Raw genomic sequence first — 19,502 nt, 5'->3', positions numbered from 1 at the left:
CCGAGGAGGGTACAGGCGGCCACTGCTTACTCAGCTCTTAGAAGACATTTTAGTGTAAATTAGAGTTAAATAACAAGCACATTGACAACCAGGGCTTGTGGCTGTAAACAAACTTAATGGGATCACAGAAAAGTTGGCCATACCTAGTTTAAGTGGCTATCTGCCTAACTAAAATTATGCTGCATCATGGATGTAGCCAGATCAGAGTGTGCTGGAATAGAGAGGTTCAACGTGTACAAACTGCAGTGGTTGAACAATTGTTTATCCTTGTCCTCCATAATATACACAGGGGTTAATTTTTTTTTTTAGCCCCTTACATGCTATTGCATTTATTTAGGAAGTAAAGTTTAGCATGACTACTAGCAATCACTTTTTTTTTTAATTTTATTTAGGTATCAGCAGGGGTGGGAGGAAAAAGTTAAACAAAAAGTGCATTATCTAACTGTGGTCACTATTTGAAGTAAAGGTTTAAAAAAGAAAAAAAAAAAAAAGACAGATTTCAGAGGTACACTTTATCCAATAGGACTAGGATAAGGAAATCAATTCTCTGTATTTGTCTTAAACCTGATTCTTTCCATCTGCCAACAAACTAGGTTTTACTCTCTCTTTATGCAACAGTGGAGAGTTACAGAATGTGGCAGAAATCAAGAATCTAGACCAGTGGTTCCCAACTTTTTCACTAGTGTGGAACCCCTAAGCACCTCCCAACCATTCGCGAACTTGCATCAAAGCCAACTCTAGCTGCTATTTATGCTTCATTAAATGAAAAAGGAAACATAAATAATCAACATTTAAAATTATGCACACTTGCTTCCGATGTCACAATTTGATGGCACAGCTCATCACAAATTATTAATTGTAACTCTGCAAATTTATTTAAAACTTATTTTCTATCATCATTTGTATTTATTTTTTTCTCCCACAGACCCCCTGCTATAGCCTTGTGGACCCCAAGTTAAGAACCACTGCTCTAGAAAATTTTGTGACCAGTAGATTTAGAATCACCTGTGGCATCAAAATACACATCTGTTCTCTGTGTATCAGGAATGAGGATCAATCCTGGAAGCATAGAAAGAGTAATAGGAAAGTGAAGATGCCGTTTGGACTATCCTGGACTAAAGAACTGGAGGAGAACATGGAAAACAGAATGCAATGTTTGTATGATAATGTAAATGGAATCTTCTTATTTCATCGGTGATTAAGAAGAATAAACAGTTAGACAAAAGAACCACAGAATCTGAATAAACATTCTACAAAAGAGTAGATTCTACAGTGAGAACAAGTACTTTTTTTTCCTTCTCTTACCCTGCCAAACAAAGTTTTAAACTCAGACGCAATTTGCTGCCGTTGAGCATTGCTTCTGCAAGTAAGGATCTTCATGATGGCTTCCTCATCAGTACCTGAATTTATTTGAAGGGGGGCAGAAAAAGGATATGCAGTTATAATTCTAAAAATTGAATGTGTAAACTCTGAAAGGGCTGAATGCCAGGAAGAGTCACTAAATCAAAGATACGAAGCAGACCGCAGTATAGTTTAAATTGCCACACTGATGAAAGTTTCAGTACACTTCAAGCCATGCCAGGAGATTTGGACACACTGGCATGATAACGAAATGGAGGGGGTTCTAACATGCTACTCTCAGACAGAATACCACTGTAGGCACAATTCCCAACATGAGAGAGAGCAGCTACAGAAATCAATCATACTTTGTACTTCCACAAAACTTTCATCTGTGACTCTTGAAATGATTTACTTCAGGCTAAACATACCCCTGGAATTAACAGCAGGGATTCATCCAGCCCTTCACCCCGGTAGGCTAGCTATATCCTAGTCTTATTTAATGTGCAACAGGTGGCAAAACCATTATTCACACTGACAAGTTACTATTCCCATTAATGATGCGGCATGAATAGCAGTATCATGGTGTGGTCCTACACAGATCAACTGAGGAACAGAGAACACACCTCTGCCTTACCCAGGCTCAGAGGGGGCTGGATTCACATAGTCTTACTGGCCTTTAGCTCAGGTTATTGATGCCATGGGTGCTAGGGCAGAGCTAAGTGACCCCAAATAATAACATAAGCAAAAGGGACTTCTTTGTAGGTCACAGAGCTGGCAATTCCAGCTCAGCAATACCACCACAAAAACTCCAGAAGTGGAGGTGTGGCCAGAGAAAGGACAGGGTGCATTTTGGCAGCAGATGTATAGCAAGGGCCCTCCCAGTACCTTCACTGGTTCCCTTCTGACTGTGGCCTCATTCAGACCAAGGCAGTAGGGCAGCAGCTTTTGAACAGGGGCATGGAGGGTGGGGGGACAGGAAGGGAACAACCCCCCTCCCCGCCCCCAGTGTCTGTTAGTGAACTAGAATTCCTTCAGCCACAGGAGCAAGGATGGAAAAGGGGAAGTGGGGGGTGGGGGGGAGAAGAGCAAACTCCTGCTGGGCCAAAGAAAGAGTGAGCTCCTACCAGGCTGGAGGTGGGGTGGGGAAATCCTGCTGAGGGAAGAGTGAGTTCCTACCTGGGCCAGGAGGAGAGGAATGTCTGGAGGGAAGAGCAAGCTGAGGCAGGAAGCGGCCAGGGGGAGATGCTGGGGGGAGGAGGAGAGAAATGTGCCCCTGCAAAAGGGATTAAAGTTGAGCACTGCTGAAAAAGGGAGGTGGTTTGCATCTCCCTGTGCCAGGCTAGGGATGAACTCTCCTGAGACTGGCAGACCCAGAACTGGAGCAAACGCTGACACTTGTGCTCCCAAGGATATAATTGTATCACACGTCAAAACTACAGATCTCTCATATTTGCTGTACTATGGCTGTGTGTTGAAGTTTACATTAGGTATTGAGTCAGAAAAGGAAAACAAAGAGCATCCCATCAGGGGGACAGAAGCACTCACAGGGAGTTATTCTTAGCCAATCTTACCCAAGCCCTTCATTGCCTTACGGAGAGCCTCAGCATCACTTCTGGCATCAAAACCAGCAAAGTCCTTCACGGCGCCTCTTGATCGCTAAAGGAGAAAAAGGCCATGAAGGAGCAGATACTGGCTTATACAACTAGTCCACTGCACATCCGCAGATCCCAGATGAGAACTGAGACTGATCTGAATATTCATTTTTGCTAGAAATTGCTGTGTAAACCAGTTCTTGCTACTGTGTCTAAACACAATTCTTGGCAGGTACTAATGTGGTTTCAGTTCAGTACACACAGGAGCTACCAGGGGCATGGGTCTACTTGCATGAAAGTGCCTTAGAAAACTTGGTCCTTAAACATTAGCACCTGAAAGCAACAAAGTGGCACAACACTTGTAAGAAACTATACTGTTTGTGCCTTCACATTTACATACAGGGCATGTCCTAGAAAGAATGTACACAGAATCCTAGGGACTCTTGCGCCATTTTACATGAATAAGCCCCAGACACAGAATACAAAAGATATACTATTTTTCTGGAGAACATGGGGTTATTGATCTGTCACACAGCATCACATTTTAAGAAGTATCCATGATACTCTTCTGAAAAAAAGTGCACCACTTTAAAAATCTACAATGGCATTCAGATTTACTTCCTCTTTTTCTTTGGCACAATCACCTTTTCATTATTGACTGGCCCAACAAAATTTGTTCAGAAGTCAGTCACAATTGGTAATAGAGGCCACACGGTCAGAAGAAAAGGCCAGCACAGGATCATGGACACAGGTGCACACACAGACAGACAAATGATTACTCAGTTTCCATTGTACATCACCTTCAGAAGTTCTCTTTTAGAATCAAAATACACAAGAATTAGCCACCTTAGGTTATATACATCTGAGATATAACCACTACACATATGTATTTATATGTAGTGGTTATATCTCAGATTGGGACATCCAAACACTGCAGAGTAGGGTCCCATGGTGGTAGACAGAAAAAATCCCTATCCCAAAAAGCTTACTATTTTAAGACAAGGGATATACCAGAGATGGGAGAGCAGGAAACACTAGAGCAAATGCAATTCACATAGTGTTTGCCTTTTATCACAAGCCTATCCATCATTCACTGGGAGATTTCTTGTAGGCAGCATAGCAGAAAGGCAGTCACCGGCATGACAATGTCTGACACAAAAGGCATTTTTTCTTGGGGAAGTGGATGGTTGAGACTGATATTGCTGGCACAGCAGAAGTTGTGGGTGGATGTAAAAAATGGGAATGAGTAATTAGAGGGAGGTAGAACTATAAAGGGTCCTGAAACGAGAGGAAACTAAAAAGGAGTCTCTGGAACTGTCTATGAAAACCAACAAACAGAAAGAGAGGCCTTCTGAATATGTCTACACCACAGTCGTCCTCCAAAAGACATTCTTTCCGAAGATCTCTTCTGAAAAACCTTCTTTCACACACACAAAAAAGCAGATAAAAAAAAACTGATCCACTCTTTCAACAGAGAGCAGCCACACCCCAGCCGCTCTTTCAAAAGAGGCTAGGAAAGTCTGCTGTTCGGAAAATCCAGCATCAGAGAGGACCGCTCTTTTGAAAAAAGGAATCTTTCAGAAAAAGGCACACGTCCTCATCCAGGAGCAAAAGAGGGCCACTGGAAAAAGTGACACTTCCGATTTAGCATCGAAAGAAGGCATTTTGTGTGTAAATGCTCCATGGGATTTTTTGAAAGACCCCAGCCTTTTTCAAAACAACTCAGTAGTGTAGATCTAGCCTCAGTGCCTGTTCATTTTTAAATCTGTCTGTACATATCTAGCTTCCAGGTTTCCATAATAGGGATATAATTTTCTACTAACCTCCTTCAGATACTTAAAACACCACCTATAAAAAACACTGTACATTTTCAGTTCAATTTTGTAAGACTTTTACTGTCAGAGCACGTATTTATACTGTCCTTGTTTCAAATGTTCATTTCAAATAACCCACAGCAGCGTAATGAATAATCCCAAGGCCTTTTTCTGCATCTTCTTACACCAAATCCTGTGTCTTCTGTTCTAGCCCAGTCTGTTGTTTATAAGGTTTCTGTATATCAACTGAATTTCTCACCCCCAAAAAATCCAGTCAACATTCAGGCACAATGCAAAATACCATCAAGGATATGCAAAAACAGTGAGAAATTATCCACCCTATTTCACAAGCCATACAACCACTTGGTTCTTCTTCGAGTGTCCCCGTGGGTGCTCCACGTTAGGTGTCGGGCTCGCCCCGGCACCGCAGGTTGGATCTTCCAAGCAGTTTCTGCCGGACCGCGCCGGTGCGTGCCGCTCCCTTGCACGCTCCTGGCCACGTGCGCGATCCGGTCCCCGCCAGTTCCTCTTTAACCGCCATCGGCTGCAGACGGAATCCGCTCAGGCTACGGCCAGAGTTAGCGTATTTAACGTTTTTAATTGTTTTAAAGTTTCTTCAGTCTTAGATTAAGTTAGTCAGCTGTTGTTTTCAAAAAAAAAAAAAAAACAAAGAAAGGAAAGGAATTCAAAGCTTCCAATCCTAGTAACAAGCGGAGCACCGGAGGCCAGGAGCCTAGGGCCATTAGCCCTCCTGCAGCGGCAGGCTTTATCTGAGAGGGGAACAAGCACAGAGAAGGTGCTAAGTACCCTATTAACAACTCAAAGACTCACCACAATGTCCTCTTCAGGATTCAAGAAGTGTGAGTCATGCCGCGATGCCAGCGTCTGATGGGCACAGTCAGTGCATAAGGTGCTTGGGGGAATCCCATGTCACTCAGAAATGTTCCTTCGGCGCCAAGTTAACAGCCAGAGCAAGGAAGGACAGGGAAATGCGGCTGAAAATGCTGCTGTTCGACAAGGCCCTCCAGCCAGATGTGCCGGAGCGGCCGCAGCAGAAGGGACCCTCCGGGGCCCATAAAAGGAAAGCCGCGTCCCTAACCCCATCAGCGCAAAAACGGAGGAAAATCTCCCCAACCCAATCCCTGCCGGCAGCAACAGCGAGCGGGACGGGTGGAGCGCACAGCCCCAAGCCGCAGCTACAGCTGATTGGCGGTGGCACGGAGACGCACGTGGCGGAGGTTCAGCCTCCGATGATCAAACAGCCGCCCCGCACCGAGGGCAGGGCAGTGGCCAAGCAAGCGCCGGAACCGGCGGCACCGCAAACAGCGGCACCGACCCCCGGGGAACCAGCGGCGCAGAGCGCACAGGCACGCGGCCTGTAGGCACCGGGGGAGACCGTCCGCGCGGCTGAGGAGCGTGCCGAGCACGGTGCAGACTACGGGGCTGAGATCCCCGACGCATCAGGGGGCGGAGCCACCCCCACAGGGGAGGGGAAAGGCAGCACAGAAAACACGGCACCGCAGTCCCTCTCCATACAGGGCTGCAGAGCTGCTTTCTCTGAGCCCTCCGCTCGTGCTGCGGACTCCAACGAGAAGGCAGGGGTCACCCCTAGCCTATCCGGAGCCCCCATCTCCATTTCTACAGCCAGCCTCCCCATGGCTTGGACCATCTTCGCCCTTCTTGGGCTTTGAGCCACTTGAGTACTATCACAAATCGGTCTCCCCAGCGTCCCAGGTCTCCAGAAGATCTCGCTCCCCCAGACGTAGGGGGTATGCACCAAGGGAGTGGTCCAGGTCACCATCCCAGGAGCAGTGCCCGTGTTGCCATGGTCGCCCCTATCATGCGGGGCACAGACACCATAGGCATACTACCAGGGACAGATCCCCACAGACGGTTCCATATCCCCGAGGGCAATCGCGAACAGGGACAGAGACTCATATCTCAGGAGGAGTTAGTTCTGGAACCCTGGGATTTTCCCTCGCAAGCTTCTAGCGAGCAGATGTACCACCGTCAACAGGACGCGGAGGGGTCCAGAGAGGCGTACCCTAGCGGTTCCTCGTTGTTCTCCCCGGATGAGGCTACAGCCCCGGGGGACGTCCATCCTCCAGACGATCTCAAACAGTTCCAAGAGCTGTTTAAAAGGGTGGCCTTCACGCAAGGCATCCAGACAGCAGAGGTGCAAGAGAAGCACCATAAGCTCCTTAAAAATCTGAGACCTCCGGCCTCCTCTAAAATAGCCACACCGCTTGACGAAGCAATCTTGGAGTCCACCACCACGATATGGCAGACCCCTGCGACTATTCCGCCTGTCCACAAGAGAGCAGACAAGAAATACTTCGTGCCGGCGAAGGGCATGGAGTTCCTATTCAGCCACCCGCAACCAAATTCTCTGGTGGTAGAATCGTCTCCACAGAGATAAAAAACGTCTCAGTTCAAAACAGGGGGAACGGACAAAGATGCCAAGAAACTAGAGCTGTTCGGCAGAAAGGTCTACTCCTCCACCCTACTGTCGAGAGTGGCGAATTACGCAGCGCATCTAGCGAACCACAATTTCGACAACTACTCCAGCTTAACCTCCCTCATGGACTCGCTTCCAGAGGACAAGCCGCCAGTGCTCAAGGCTATCGTGCAAGAAGGCTACGCGGCCTCGAGGACGGGAGTTCAGATCGCCCTAGTCGTAGCGGATACAGCAGCACGCTCAACAGCTACGGCAGTGGTCATGAGCAGGGAGTCCTGGCTCCAGACATCGGGTATCCCAAGGGATATGCAGGCGAAGATCGTTGATCTCCCCTTTGACACGCAGAAGCTGTTTGCAGTATCAACCACAGCGTTCCCAGTACCACAGGGGCTACAAGCAAGGGCGACATCAACAGCACCAACAGTACAGAACTCCCAGGTGACGTTCTCAACAGAGCCCTGCATCCTCGGGGCAGGGCCAAAGGCCACAAGTTTAACACACAGATCGAGGGCTGCACTATCACTACCATCGCGCAATGTCATCCGAAGCTACTGTTCCACCATTGCCTCCGACCATTCTATCACCAGTGGCAAAAGATCACCACAGACAAATGCATACTGGAGATCACGGCCACGGGTTACACGATTCCCTTCCAGTCGCTCCCACCGCCACGACCTCCACCCAGACCCCACCTAAAGGATGCCTCCCACGAAGCGAGACTCAAGCAGGAGGTAGGCCATCTTATGCTTATAGGGGCAGTGGAAAGAGTGCCGGAGCAACTCCGAGGGAAAGGGTTCTACTCAAGATACTTTCTCACAGAGAAAAAGACAGGAGGCTGGAGGCCCAGCCTAGATCTTCGAGGCCTCAACCAGTACTTGCGCAAGCAACGCTTTCGGATGATCACAGTCGCCTCTATACTTACGGCACTGGACAATGGAGATTGGTTCGCAGCCCTCGACTTACAAGACGCATATATCCACATAACTATTCACCCGGCTCACAGGCGTTTTCTCCAGGTTATGGTAAGCAAAGAACATTTTCAGTACAAGGTTCTGCCGTTCGGCCTCTCCTCAGTCCCCAGAGTCTTCACCAAGACCTTGGCAGTGGTGTCAGCCTACCTGCACAGACAGGGGGTGTTTATATTCCCATATCTGGAAAAAAAAAAACCAAAAAACGACTGCCTACTGAAAGGGGCCTCGAAGGAGGAGGTACTTCGCATGATACGCGTCACAGCAGACATGTTCTCTTCGCTGGGCCTGGTCATCAATCTGGAAAAATCAAAGATAGACCCCGCACAGGACATAGAGTTCATAGGGGCACGCATAAATTCCATCACAGCAAGGGTTTATCTACCAGATGCCTGCTTTCACACCATAGGTTCCCTCGTGCAAGTCATCACCTTCAGCCCTACGGTGCCGGTTCTGACGTGCTTACAGCTGCTGGGCCACATGGCAGCAGCAACGTTTGTGGTACAGAATGCCTGATTGCATAGGTGCAGCATGCAGCACTGGCTGGCGAGCGTCTACAAACCGGCAGCACACACTGTCCACAGGGTGGTGTCGCCCACGACAGAGGTGCGCAGATCCCTGCAATGGTGGGTGAGCCCCAAGAACATGCTAACAGGGGTGCCCTTTGACCAACCACAAATATCTGTTTTTTCTCACTACCGACGCCTCCCACATAGGGTGGGGAGCACACAGGGGCGAAAAGGTGACGCAAAGACTGTGGTCCTCCACGGAATAGTCACTGCACATAAATATACTGGAGCTCAGAGCAGTGTTCAACGCCTGCAAACACTTTTGAGACCATATACAAGGCAAGTAGTCGGGATCAGTACAGACAATACCTCCACCACGTTTATATAAATTGACAAGGAGGAGCTCGGTCCCGTGCCTTATATGCGGAAGCAGTCCGATTGTGGAACTGGTGCATCGCCAACAATATAACCTTGAAAGCCTTGTATTTACCAGGCGCTCACAATGTGAAGGCAGACCAGCTGAGCAGGCGCTTCACACTCACACACGAGTGGCAGATCCATTCCGATCTGCTACGACCGATTTTTCACGCACGGGGTTTTCCCCAGGTAGACCTGTTTGCCACTCAACACAACAAGAAGTGCCCACAATACGGCTCCAGGGCAGGACTGGGACGGGGGCCACTGGTGGACGTATTCGCAATCTCGTGGAGGGGCCCCCTTCTCTACGCCTTTACTCCCACAGTGTTTATCCACAAAGTCTTGCAGAAAGCCAGGAGAGAGAAAGCCCGAATGATCCTAGTAGTCCCAACGTGGGATCGACAGCAATGGTTCCCCTTACTCCCGCGCATGTCGGACCATCCACCGATGCCCCTCCCGGTGGCGCCGGATCTGCTCACGCAGCCCAGGGGTCCATAGTGCATCCACACCCCCGAGGCCTGCGACTGCAAGCATGGTTAATCCATGGCTCAGCTCCCTAGAGAGCACGCATACAGAGGGAGTGCAAGAAGTCCTAGAAAGTAGCAGGACGACTTCCACCAGGAAGCCCTATAAGCAAAAATGGGCTCGATTCACTGCATGGTGTTCTACCAAGCAATTAGCCCCCCTTGCTGCGCATATACCTGTAATACTAGAGTATTTATTGGACCTCAAGAGAGGCGGACTCTCCCTATCCTCGTTGAAGGGTCCACCTTGCCGCTATATCGGCTTTCAGACATGAAGAGGAAGGGCACATGGTGTTTGCCCATCCCATGGCTACCAGGTTCCTCAAAGGGCTGGTAAACCTATACCCCCCTCGGAAACCGCTTCCACCTTCGTGGAGCTTGGACCTGGTGCTTAATGCGCTAACAGGACCACCGTTTGAACCCTTAGCCACGGCTTCCCTCCATCTCCTTACGATAAAGGCAACCTTCCTTCTTGCAATCATGTCAGCTCGCAGGGTGAGCAAGCTTGCGGCAGTCATGGCAACGCCACCCTGCACAGTAATTTCCAAGGAGGCGGTAACCTTACGGCTGCATCCAGCCTTTGTTCCCAAAGTTTCTTTAGAGTTTCGTATTAACGAACCTATAGTTTTACCCTCGTTATCCAAAGCCTCATAACTCCAACAAAGAGGCGCGCCTACACCTCCTGGACGTGAGGAGGGCGCTGGCTTTCTATATAGACAGGACCAAGTCCTTCCGGAAAATGGATAGACTCCTAGTCTCTCGCTCCCAAATCAAAAGGAGAAGGTCTCTCTTCGCAGAGAATCTCGAAGCACATCGTATCCTGCATAAAAATGTGCTACGAACTCAAAAAGACTCCTTTACTGGCCACGCCTAGGGCTCACTCCACCAGGGCGGTGGCGGCATCAACAGCCTTTTTCAAGGGCATTGCGCTAAAAGACATATGCAGAGCGGCGACTTGGTCATCCTATGACACCTTTGCCAAGCATTATGCCCTACACAGGGTATTCCAAGAGGATACCCGTCTCTTGACAGCAGTCCTCTCGGGGACAAGCTGCACATGATCTGATTACCCACCTCCTATTTTGGGTTACTGCTGGGTAGTCACCTAACGTGGAGCACCCACGGGGACACTCGAAGAAGAAAGAGAAGTTACTCACTGTAGTAACGGTGGTTCTTCGAGATGTGTCCCCGTGGGTGCTCCACCACCCGCCCATCCTCCCCGCTTCAGATCCCTGTTTAGTGTTTTGCAGGAGCATCCAAGGCGGTTGGTCAAGGAACTGGCGGGGACCAGATCGCGCACGTAGCCGGGAGCGCGCAAGGGAGCGGCGCGCACCAGCGCATGCGCGGTCCGGCAGAAACTGCTTGGAAGATCCGACCTGCGGCGCCGGGGCGAGCCCGACACCTAACGTGGAGCACCCCCGGGGACACATCTCGAAGAACCACCATTACTACGGTGAGTAACTTCTCTTTTCTAAAAGAAAGTCCTGACCTCAGCTGAGCAACTTCAATTACTCAGTGCTATTGTTACCAGTTGGAGGAAGTGATTATGCATACTGTGTAGGAGAGCATAAGTCCATCAGACTGGAAAAGAGTAAAAGTAGAACGGGCATGTAAGCCATAGCCAGCATCAATTCACCCTCAAAGTAACGAAGTTGCTAAAGCCAAATTTGCATCATATCCTAGTGGGAGTATTGCCACATACTTCAAGTTAATCTCAAGCTCCAAGCAGCACAAAGGTAAACAAATCATTCAGTACCATATCAACATTTACACATACACAGAATCACTCTAACAGCAGCACTATGACATTTCTAATTTCTTCCATTCACAATATACTTGTGGGATGAGATACTCCCTTTGCAGCATTTTATTTTCCTATTTCAAATAACACAGCAGTTTTTCTACTACAGCCCCTACAGTATATTCATTGCCTCCCCATCCACTTATTGCTAAAGGCTATCAGGAAAAGTCACATTATAACAGAATTTGACTTAGTAGAGATTTAAAAAAAAAAAAAAAAAAAAAAAAAAGAAAGGCCTCCGTCCAAGCACCACACCCATCTCCCCTTGCCAAGGCAGGGTTATTCAACAGAATAGTCTCTCATGCTTTGCACAGTCTAGTTTCAGATAATTCCCACTGGGAGGAGCCACTGCAGGGGAGCAGTGCCATCCTCACCTTCATGGGACACCCCAGCAAACCCCTTCCCCCATCTCCTAGCTCCCTAACTTCTGCATCTCCCACTTACCCTGCCTGCTTGAGTTCCCCCACAACTCCCAGCCCTCTGCCCTAAGCCACCCATCCCCTGCCTCTCCTCACCTCAATCCCTCACGGCATCCTTTCTTTTTGAAAAATACTATCGTTGAAAAACACCACACACATTTCATTCCAGTGTTTGACCACCCTGGCAGTTAGGAAGATTTTCCTAACATCCAAACTAAACCTCCCTTGCTGCAGTTTAAGCCCACCCTCATCGTACCCTCAGAGGCCTTGGGGGACAAATTTTCTCCCTACTCCTTGTAATCCTCTTTTAGGTACTTGAAAACCACTCTCATGGCCCCTCTCAGTCTTCTCTTTTCTAAACTAAACAAGCCCAGTTCTTTCAGTCTTCCCTCTTAGCTCATGCCCTCAAGACCTTTAATCATTCTGGACCTTCTCCAATTTCTCCACAGCCCTCTTGAAATGTGGTGCCCAAAACTGGACACAGTACTCCAACTGAGACCTAATCAGTGCAGAGTAGAGTGGAAGAATGACTATTCGTGTCTTCTCATAACACTCCTGTTAATGTATCCCAGAATCACGTTTGCTTTTCTTCTGACAACAACGTCACACTGTTGACTCATATTTAGCTTGTGGTCCACTATGACCCCTAGATCCCTTTCCATAGTACTCCTTCCTCGACAGTCACTTCTCATTTTGTATGTATGAAGCTGATTGTTTCTTCCTAAGTGGAATACTTCGCATTTGTCCCTATTAAACTTCATCCTGTTTACTTCAGACCATTTCTCCAGTTTGTCCAGATCATTTTGAATTCTGACCCTATCCTCCAAAGCAGCTGCAACCCCTTCCAGCTTGATGTCATCTGCAAACTTAGTAAGCGTACTCTCTATGCCAGTATCTAAATCGTCATGAAGATACTGAATACAACCGGTCCCAAAACAGCCCCCTGCAGAACCCCACTTGTTAAACCTTCCAGCATGACTGCGAACCATTAATAACTACTCTCTGAGAATGGTTTTCCAGCCAGATATGCACCCACTTTATAGGAGCCCCATCTAAGTTGTATTTGCCTAGTTTATTGATAAGATCATGCCGAAGTCCTGTTGAAAGTTTCAGCTGAGGTTGCAGAAACCTCTCCCCTCAACCATGCTCAATCCACTATGTGTTCCCAAAGTACGTCTACCATATCAAACCTCTGTCACACAGCTGGACTTTTATATTGGATCTGGAAACCATTTATATCCCCAGTGTAGTAACTGGTCCCCAAATATTGTGCTGGGGTGCCATGTGAGGTGTCAAATGAAAACTGATTATCTGTATCTGTGTATTCTACTTGTGTGTCTGTATCATGTACGTATGTAAAGTTATGGATGCTTAGCTCTGCTGCTGAGGTTCACAGTGGGAGGTGGGGCTCCACCCCAGCCAGGAAAATAGACTGAGCCAAGGCCCAGACAGCCAGCACACATTTTGTTATGGTGGGGTTTTCCTACTGGGACTGCAAGGAATGGGAACTCAGCACAGTGACCTACCTGGTCAGGTTGGAAGCCAAGACCTACGGAGAAGAATGAAATTTTCCCTCCTATAAGATGGGCCCTGGCAGGTACTTTCTTTGTTCTTCAGTCCTCATGAGTTAAGCCTCTCTGGACTGGGGGCCCATCCCTCAGAGGATGGATGTGGATTAGCAGAGTCCATCTTGGATCTTTTGTCTCCTTGCCTCTAAGAGTCCACGTCCCAGCACATGGACCCCAGTGGTCCAGACCTACAATGCTCCAACAACTGAATCTATGTAACCTGAAATGAACTTTCAGAGACTTACAAGAATCTGCAAACAACATTGCTGGCCTGCATCAGGCATTATGACTGATGTATGTAATGTATTGCTTTAACAATTCTTCTCTCTAACTGTTTTTTTTTTGTATTAATAAACCCTTAGATATTAGATATAAGGGTCTGGCTCGTGCGTGGTTGTTTGGGTAAGATCCAAGTATATACTGACGGGGTCCGGCGCTGGGCCCTGTGGGGTCTGGAAAAATCCGTGTTGTGTTTGGTGAACTAGGCTTAAGAGCCTCTCACCTGAAGTTGGGGGTTTTTGGTCCTGGCTGGTAGAGCAGCTGAGAGGCCTGTGGGTTTGCTTGTGTGGCTTCTGGCTGGCCAATGGGGCCAGCAAAAGTGTTGTGGAGGCTGGCTGGATTTGCCTTAGTAGGAAGGAAATCCCAGCCTGGGGCTGAGAGTAGCCCAGATTTTAAGCAGAGATACCCTGGAGTGACTTCTCTAGCTGTGCCCAGAAACCCCATCTTCTTACAGCCTCACATAGATGCCAATCAGGAACACATGGTCAGGAATTTTTCTTGTGCGTTTCCATATATATTGAATTTTTAACCTGGTCTAACTTAGGCAGAGCAAAGACTTGACCTTGCATTTCATACAACGCATGCTAGAGCCCTACACTGGGTGATAACAGACAAAGACTCACATGCCTGAACCTGAGGAAAGGGTTTAAGCTGAGATCAGAGGCTGATTCTTCATTGATGAGCTAGTGGGAGGCACTTAATTTCCTCAGCAGGTCTGTATCCTAAGCCACAACCCTTTACTCCACATATCACTCTCCGTTAGCTTAGATAGCACCTTGCTCCAATTGCTTCTTTATAGCCCTTTCTTGGTGCCAATCTACAGAGACCCTAAGCACCTAACTTGGAATCGTGAATTCCACTGACTTGCTGAAAAGGGTGCTGGCACAATTCTGACAGTAGGAATGCTAAGAGCCACTAAACCAAACTGTATCAGAGAGGCAGCTGTGTTAGTCTGTATTTTCAAGAACAAGAAGAAGTCCTGTGGCACCTAGTCTATAAAGTGCCACAGGACTTCTTGTTGTTCTTGAACCAAACTGGAAACCCTACGTCTCCTAGGTGAATCTAAGCCAATGGTTCAAGAGTCTGCTCCATGGAACACTTCTACAAAATGGAACAGCTTCAAAAGGAGAAATAGAGATTCACCCCAGAATAGCCTAGAGCCTAGCGACTACAGCACACTCATGGGAGATGTGTTCAGATCTCTGCCCGAAAACAGGCAAAGCAGAGACTCAAACATGGATCGCTTGCATATCAAGTGAACCATGCCTTAACCATTGTAACAATAAGACAAGCAACCCAATCAGCCACTAAAATTCCCAAGCGCTCACCCCCACTGCCTTGTGTGTGGTTAGGCAGTCTCTACGCACACCTACTGGATCAGGCCCTGAAAGTCAGATGGGCAGTGGAATTCCTAGTTTGAGAATTCCCCTGATAATCAGTGAGGGAAATGAACGACTCAGTGGTAGGATGTTTGGTCACTTGTACATATTTCACTCTCCACCAAACATAAGCATCTTTGCTGTTATGTAGCACCTGAACAGTGGTTTTGCCATATTAGGTGCCTATCTGCCTCTCCAAATATCTAAGTCTTTCTTAATCAGTCTACAGCGGGGAAAAGTGAAATTGTATTTTCACACAAGCACTGTTTATTAAATCATTGCAACATAAAATGTATTTTCCATTTCAAGTGACCTGAGGAAAATATCTTACCCCTTATGGCTGTAAAAAAAATGGACTCAATGCTAAAGACAGTTCTGCACAAACTCAGCTGAGCTCTGAAAAGGTACAAGAGATCTGTTTCCATGCTAGGGTACAAGTCTCCGAGCCTGCATATGCTTAATTGGACTACTGAGCAGAATCAACATCTTGGAACAATTCCAAACACCTTAACAATGAGAGCTTAAGCAATCCAATCCCCTCCATTTAAGAAAGGTAAAGTTTAGTAGAAGAGTGCTTAAGCTCAGTAACCATTTCATGTCAATATAATTTATGTAAATCCTTAGAGTTGTTAAAAATGCACACTGAGGCGAAAAAGGTACTGCTAGAAGTTTCATTAATATAAGATCAACTCAATGCATAATTAAATACGTCCACACACTGTGGAATGTGCTCATGCATTTGGTAACTAGTGGAAACAATTGGATATTATGGACCAGTCATTTTGTTTCTGAGACATTTTCAGACATTGTGGAGCATTTGTTTGATGTATTTGTGCAAACATATAAGGAGATTATTTTTTGTTTGTTTTTCAAACATTTAGCCTAAAATGTTACACAAACAACTAATCATTCAAAATGGAATAGTAACAGAGAGCCATCAAGAATCTCAATACACATAAGCCGGTCAGCGAGCATTTCAATGGAGTGGGTCATTCTGGTAAACACCTGAGAATATGCTTCCTACAACAAACAGACTTCAAAAACAGATTACATAGGGAGATCCGTGAACTGGACTTCATATTCAAATTCAACACACTAACACTTGATATGAACAAAGACAACAACTATCTTGCATTACAAGGACTGCTTCCCTTCCTCTGATGTTTGTAATGATCTCAGACAAGACACAGCATCCCCCACCCTCAACCCCCCTCCTTCAGTTCATTTATTTGATTTGTCAGTTTTTATTGAAATTTTTTGGACCTCTCAACTACGTATCTGGGTCTGGACAGGAAATTGTATATATCTAAGGAAGTCGGTCTGTTCCAGGAAAACTCATTGTCCAATAAAACATTTTGTTATTCTTTAAAGTGCTACGTGACTGCTGTTTTGTTCTACTGAAAATGGAAGTTAAAGTGAAGATAATGGAAGAGGTAATTTTCAGGGGGAGGGGGAGAATGGCTGCAAAAGCACTGAAACAGATTAGTAGCCCATGCATCCATCAGCAGAGATCAGCATAAAAAGTCTGCTTTGAGGGGCAGGTTTTTCACACAGGCTAAATACTAGAAGAGTAAGGAAAAAAAAGACCATGATTTTTTTTCTCTCCTCTTTGCTCCAGAGGAGAAAGGCTACACCCACTCAGAGCAGAAACATGCAGTACAGAAAACTTGGCTAAAGGAACTGGGAGAAAGCCTGATGTTTCTCTCACATGACTATGCTGAGTTGTACGGCTTCTTGTTTCAACATCTTTGGAGAGAGTTTATTAGAGACAGGCCAAATATTTTTAAAAGGGGAAAAAACCAAGCCCTGGAAATGTGGAAAGAAACTGCCCAGCTCTCAAGCGCTATGATAGCTCAGTGGTTTGAGCATTAGCCTCCTAAACGCAGGGTTGTGAGCTCAATCTTGAGGGGACATTTAGTGACCTGGGGCCAACAGGCTTTAAAAAAAGGGGGCGGGGGCTTGGTCCTGCCAAGAGGCCAGGGGACTGGACTTGCTGACCTCCTGAGGTTCCTTCCGGCTCTATGAGATGGGCGTGTGAAGCCCCTTTAACTGGGTTTCTGCTACTCTCAGCCGGAGCTGTGGTCCAAAGCAGCTGCTCCGCCCGGGCTCAGGAAACGAGCCCCAGCCGGGGGAGCAAAGCCAGGCTGGACCGGAGGGAAAGCAACGGGCGCCAGCCGAGCGGAAGTTTTCGCTTGGGGAAAGGCGCCTAAGGTGAAGCCGGGAAGCGTCTCACCTTGGCCATGGCTGCGGGTCCTGCGGCGGGAAGGCGAGTGTAGGGCTGGCAGGGGCGGTGCGCGGCGTCCTGGGTCCCGCACGCAGCTCGGCCTGGAGGAGAGACACATGAGGCGGCGAAAGGGGGGACCGGCCCGGGGCAACTCCGCAAGCCCGAAAACCGGGGCGCTGGAGGCGACGGGAGCGTCCCCCCCGCTCCCCCCCTCCGCGCAAGGCTGGTCCCGGCCGCCCCGCTACTCACTGCAGCCGACAAGGAGCAGACACAAGCCCGGAGCGAGACACGCGGAGCGCTGCAGATCCCCGGCCACGCCCGGGGCTCCAGGCGCACCCTCCCCCGCTCCTCGCCCAGGCCACGCCCGCTGCTGGCCTCCGCTGGGCGCCCGGCCGTGCTCGCGGGTGTAGCTGGGGCCGGAGCAAACGGGAAGGACCCACCTACTATCGGGCCTTCACTGCTTGTGCTCCTGCATGAGCTGCTGGGAAAGCCAAGCACTGGCTGGAGGGGTTTCTGCCCCCGATGTGTGTGTGTCAAACCTGTAACCCTCCCGCTCTCCTGTGTAGCGCTGCAAGGATCGGGGCCCCCGCACTCCCTGACTTTACAGCACAGCCTGGGCGCGCTGTTTGATTGGGGCTCTCTGTCCAACTTGTTCCAGCCCCTGGTGGGAGCCAATTAAAATAAGTTTTTAGGAGGGTGAGTAAAAACCCTCTTCCTCCCATGCACAAGTTTCAGTGCCTTGCCACTTGGCTGGAAAACGTGGTAGCTCTGCCCAGGCCTGCCTTTTGAATGGGGGGATAAAAAAGGAGAAAAGAAAAACAGGTTTTGGCTTTTCTATGTACAGCTGGGGCAGGCCCTCTGGTGAGCACCTCTAAACGGCAGCTTGCTCTTAGGGTGCTCCTCAGCAGAACAGCTCTTTAAACAGAACAAATACATAGGTGTGGAAGGCTCTCCCACCTTCAAAATAAGGGCCTCAGCCCCTCCCAAGTCACAGCAGAAGTCTCATTAATTTTAGCTGAGGTAGGAGCTAGGCCCATCCTCATTAGCCATAAGAACTAACAACCCTGCACTGATCTTTAGAATTTCCCTTTTATTAGTGTGGCCCAGCTAGAGATTAACTTGCTTTACTCACTTACCTGTGCAGTAGAATTGTAAACACTTTGAACAAGGGATCATTAAGAAGTTACCTAGTTTCTTGTAACAGACTAACACGGCTACCCCTCTGATACTAGTTTCTTGTAGTTTAAGTCGGGGGGGGGGGGGGGGGGCCGCTTGGGGAGAGGTGAAATTTCCTAAGTGGGGGTGCAGCAGAATTGGCTGCTGGGTCTTAGGCTCATTCATCTCATTACAAATGTTGAAATATGTTACTGTTTTATAACAAGAAGTCCTGTGGCTCCTTATAGACTAACATTTTGGAGCATGAGGTTTTGTGGGCAACAACCCACTTCATCAGATGCATGGGGGGCAGGGGGTTCAGAGGAGTATTTAGGAAGTGGGGGCCAGAGTGAAAAGGTCTATTCAGTCAGGGTGAAAATGGCCCTTTATCAGTAGTACACATCAAGAGAGGAGAAAACAAGTCAGATCAGTCGGGGCGGGGGAGGGCAATATGGCCCATTGTCAGATTCTAATGTGGAGGAGTGAACATCCAGGGCAGAGAAGCTGCTTTTGTAAGGGGCCAGCCACTCTTACCGTTTTATGTATGCATATTCACATTTATGTACCAATAATAAAGCTTTTACATTCTGCATACTTATTTTCTTACACACTCCAAAAAGCTTTTTTATATGAACATGACTGAAATTTCTGCTGGTTTGGATTACATTAGACAGGCTGGGGGGCCCTGCTAATGGGGGAATGAAACATTTGCTCACCTGTGGCTTAACTAACCATGAGCTGAAAACACTTTAGCAGTGATACAGAATTGCCTATTTTTCTCTCTAGCTACAGAGCATTGTTTACATAGGAAGAGATAAAGCCATCTCCCTTCTCAGACTTAGAGTTTCTCTAGCTAAAATAGTTAATGCCCAGGCTCTGATCCTGCAAACTTGCTCCATTCAGGTAGTTTCCACTATGTTTTTATGGAGCTTCATGCAAGTCAATGGGGACTCTGTGTTGGTCCATAGATTTTGGAGCACAGAACCATGTACACAATTAGAGCCTTTGTTTGAAAAGAACTTTGAGATCACAGGTAAATGGAGTAAATTTAAGA

The 19,502-nt window shown here is 47.8% G+C and overlaps 1 protein-coding gene across 2 annotated transcripts in view; it reads right to left on the bottom strand.

The window, feature by feature from the left end:
* The window catches only part of ANXA5 (annexin A5), a 37,669-nt gene extending 19,975 nt beyond the window's left edge, over nt 1-17,694 (bottom strand). Inside the window, exons 1-4 of one of the 2 annotated variants that reach the window (XM_074993379.1) lie at nt 17,543-17,694; nt 17,303-17,394; nt 2,913-2,997; nt 1,306-1,400 (exon numbers count right to left, since the gene is read on the bottom strand). In XM_074993379.1, the coding sequence (XP_074849480.1) occupies nt 1,306-1,400; nt 2,913-2,997; nt 17,303-17,311 (189 nt within the window). In that variant the 5' untranslated portion in view covers nt 17,312-17,394; nt 17,543-17,694. Of the gene's footprint in view, nt 1-1,305; nt 1,401-2,912; nt 2,998-17,302; nt 17,516-17,542 lie in introns of those variants that run through there. The other variant, XM_074993381.1, reaches the window with a different exon arrangement.
* Between the last annotated feature and the right edge of the window lie 1,808 nt (nt 17,695-19,502).

Source organism: Carettochelys insculpta, chromosome 4 (assembly GCF_033958435.1).
Source record: "Carettochelys insculpta isolate YL-2023 chromosome 4, ASM3395843v1, whole genome shotgun sequence".
Lineage (NCBI taxonomy): Eukaryota > Metazoa > Chordata > Testudines > Carettochelyidae > Carettochelys > Carettochelys insculpta.
This window is presented reverse-complemented; position numbering and strand designations above follow the sequence as displayed.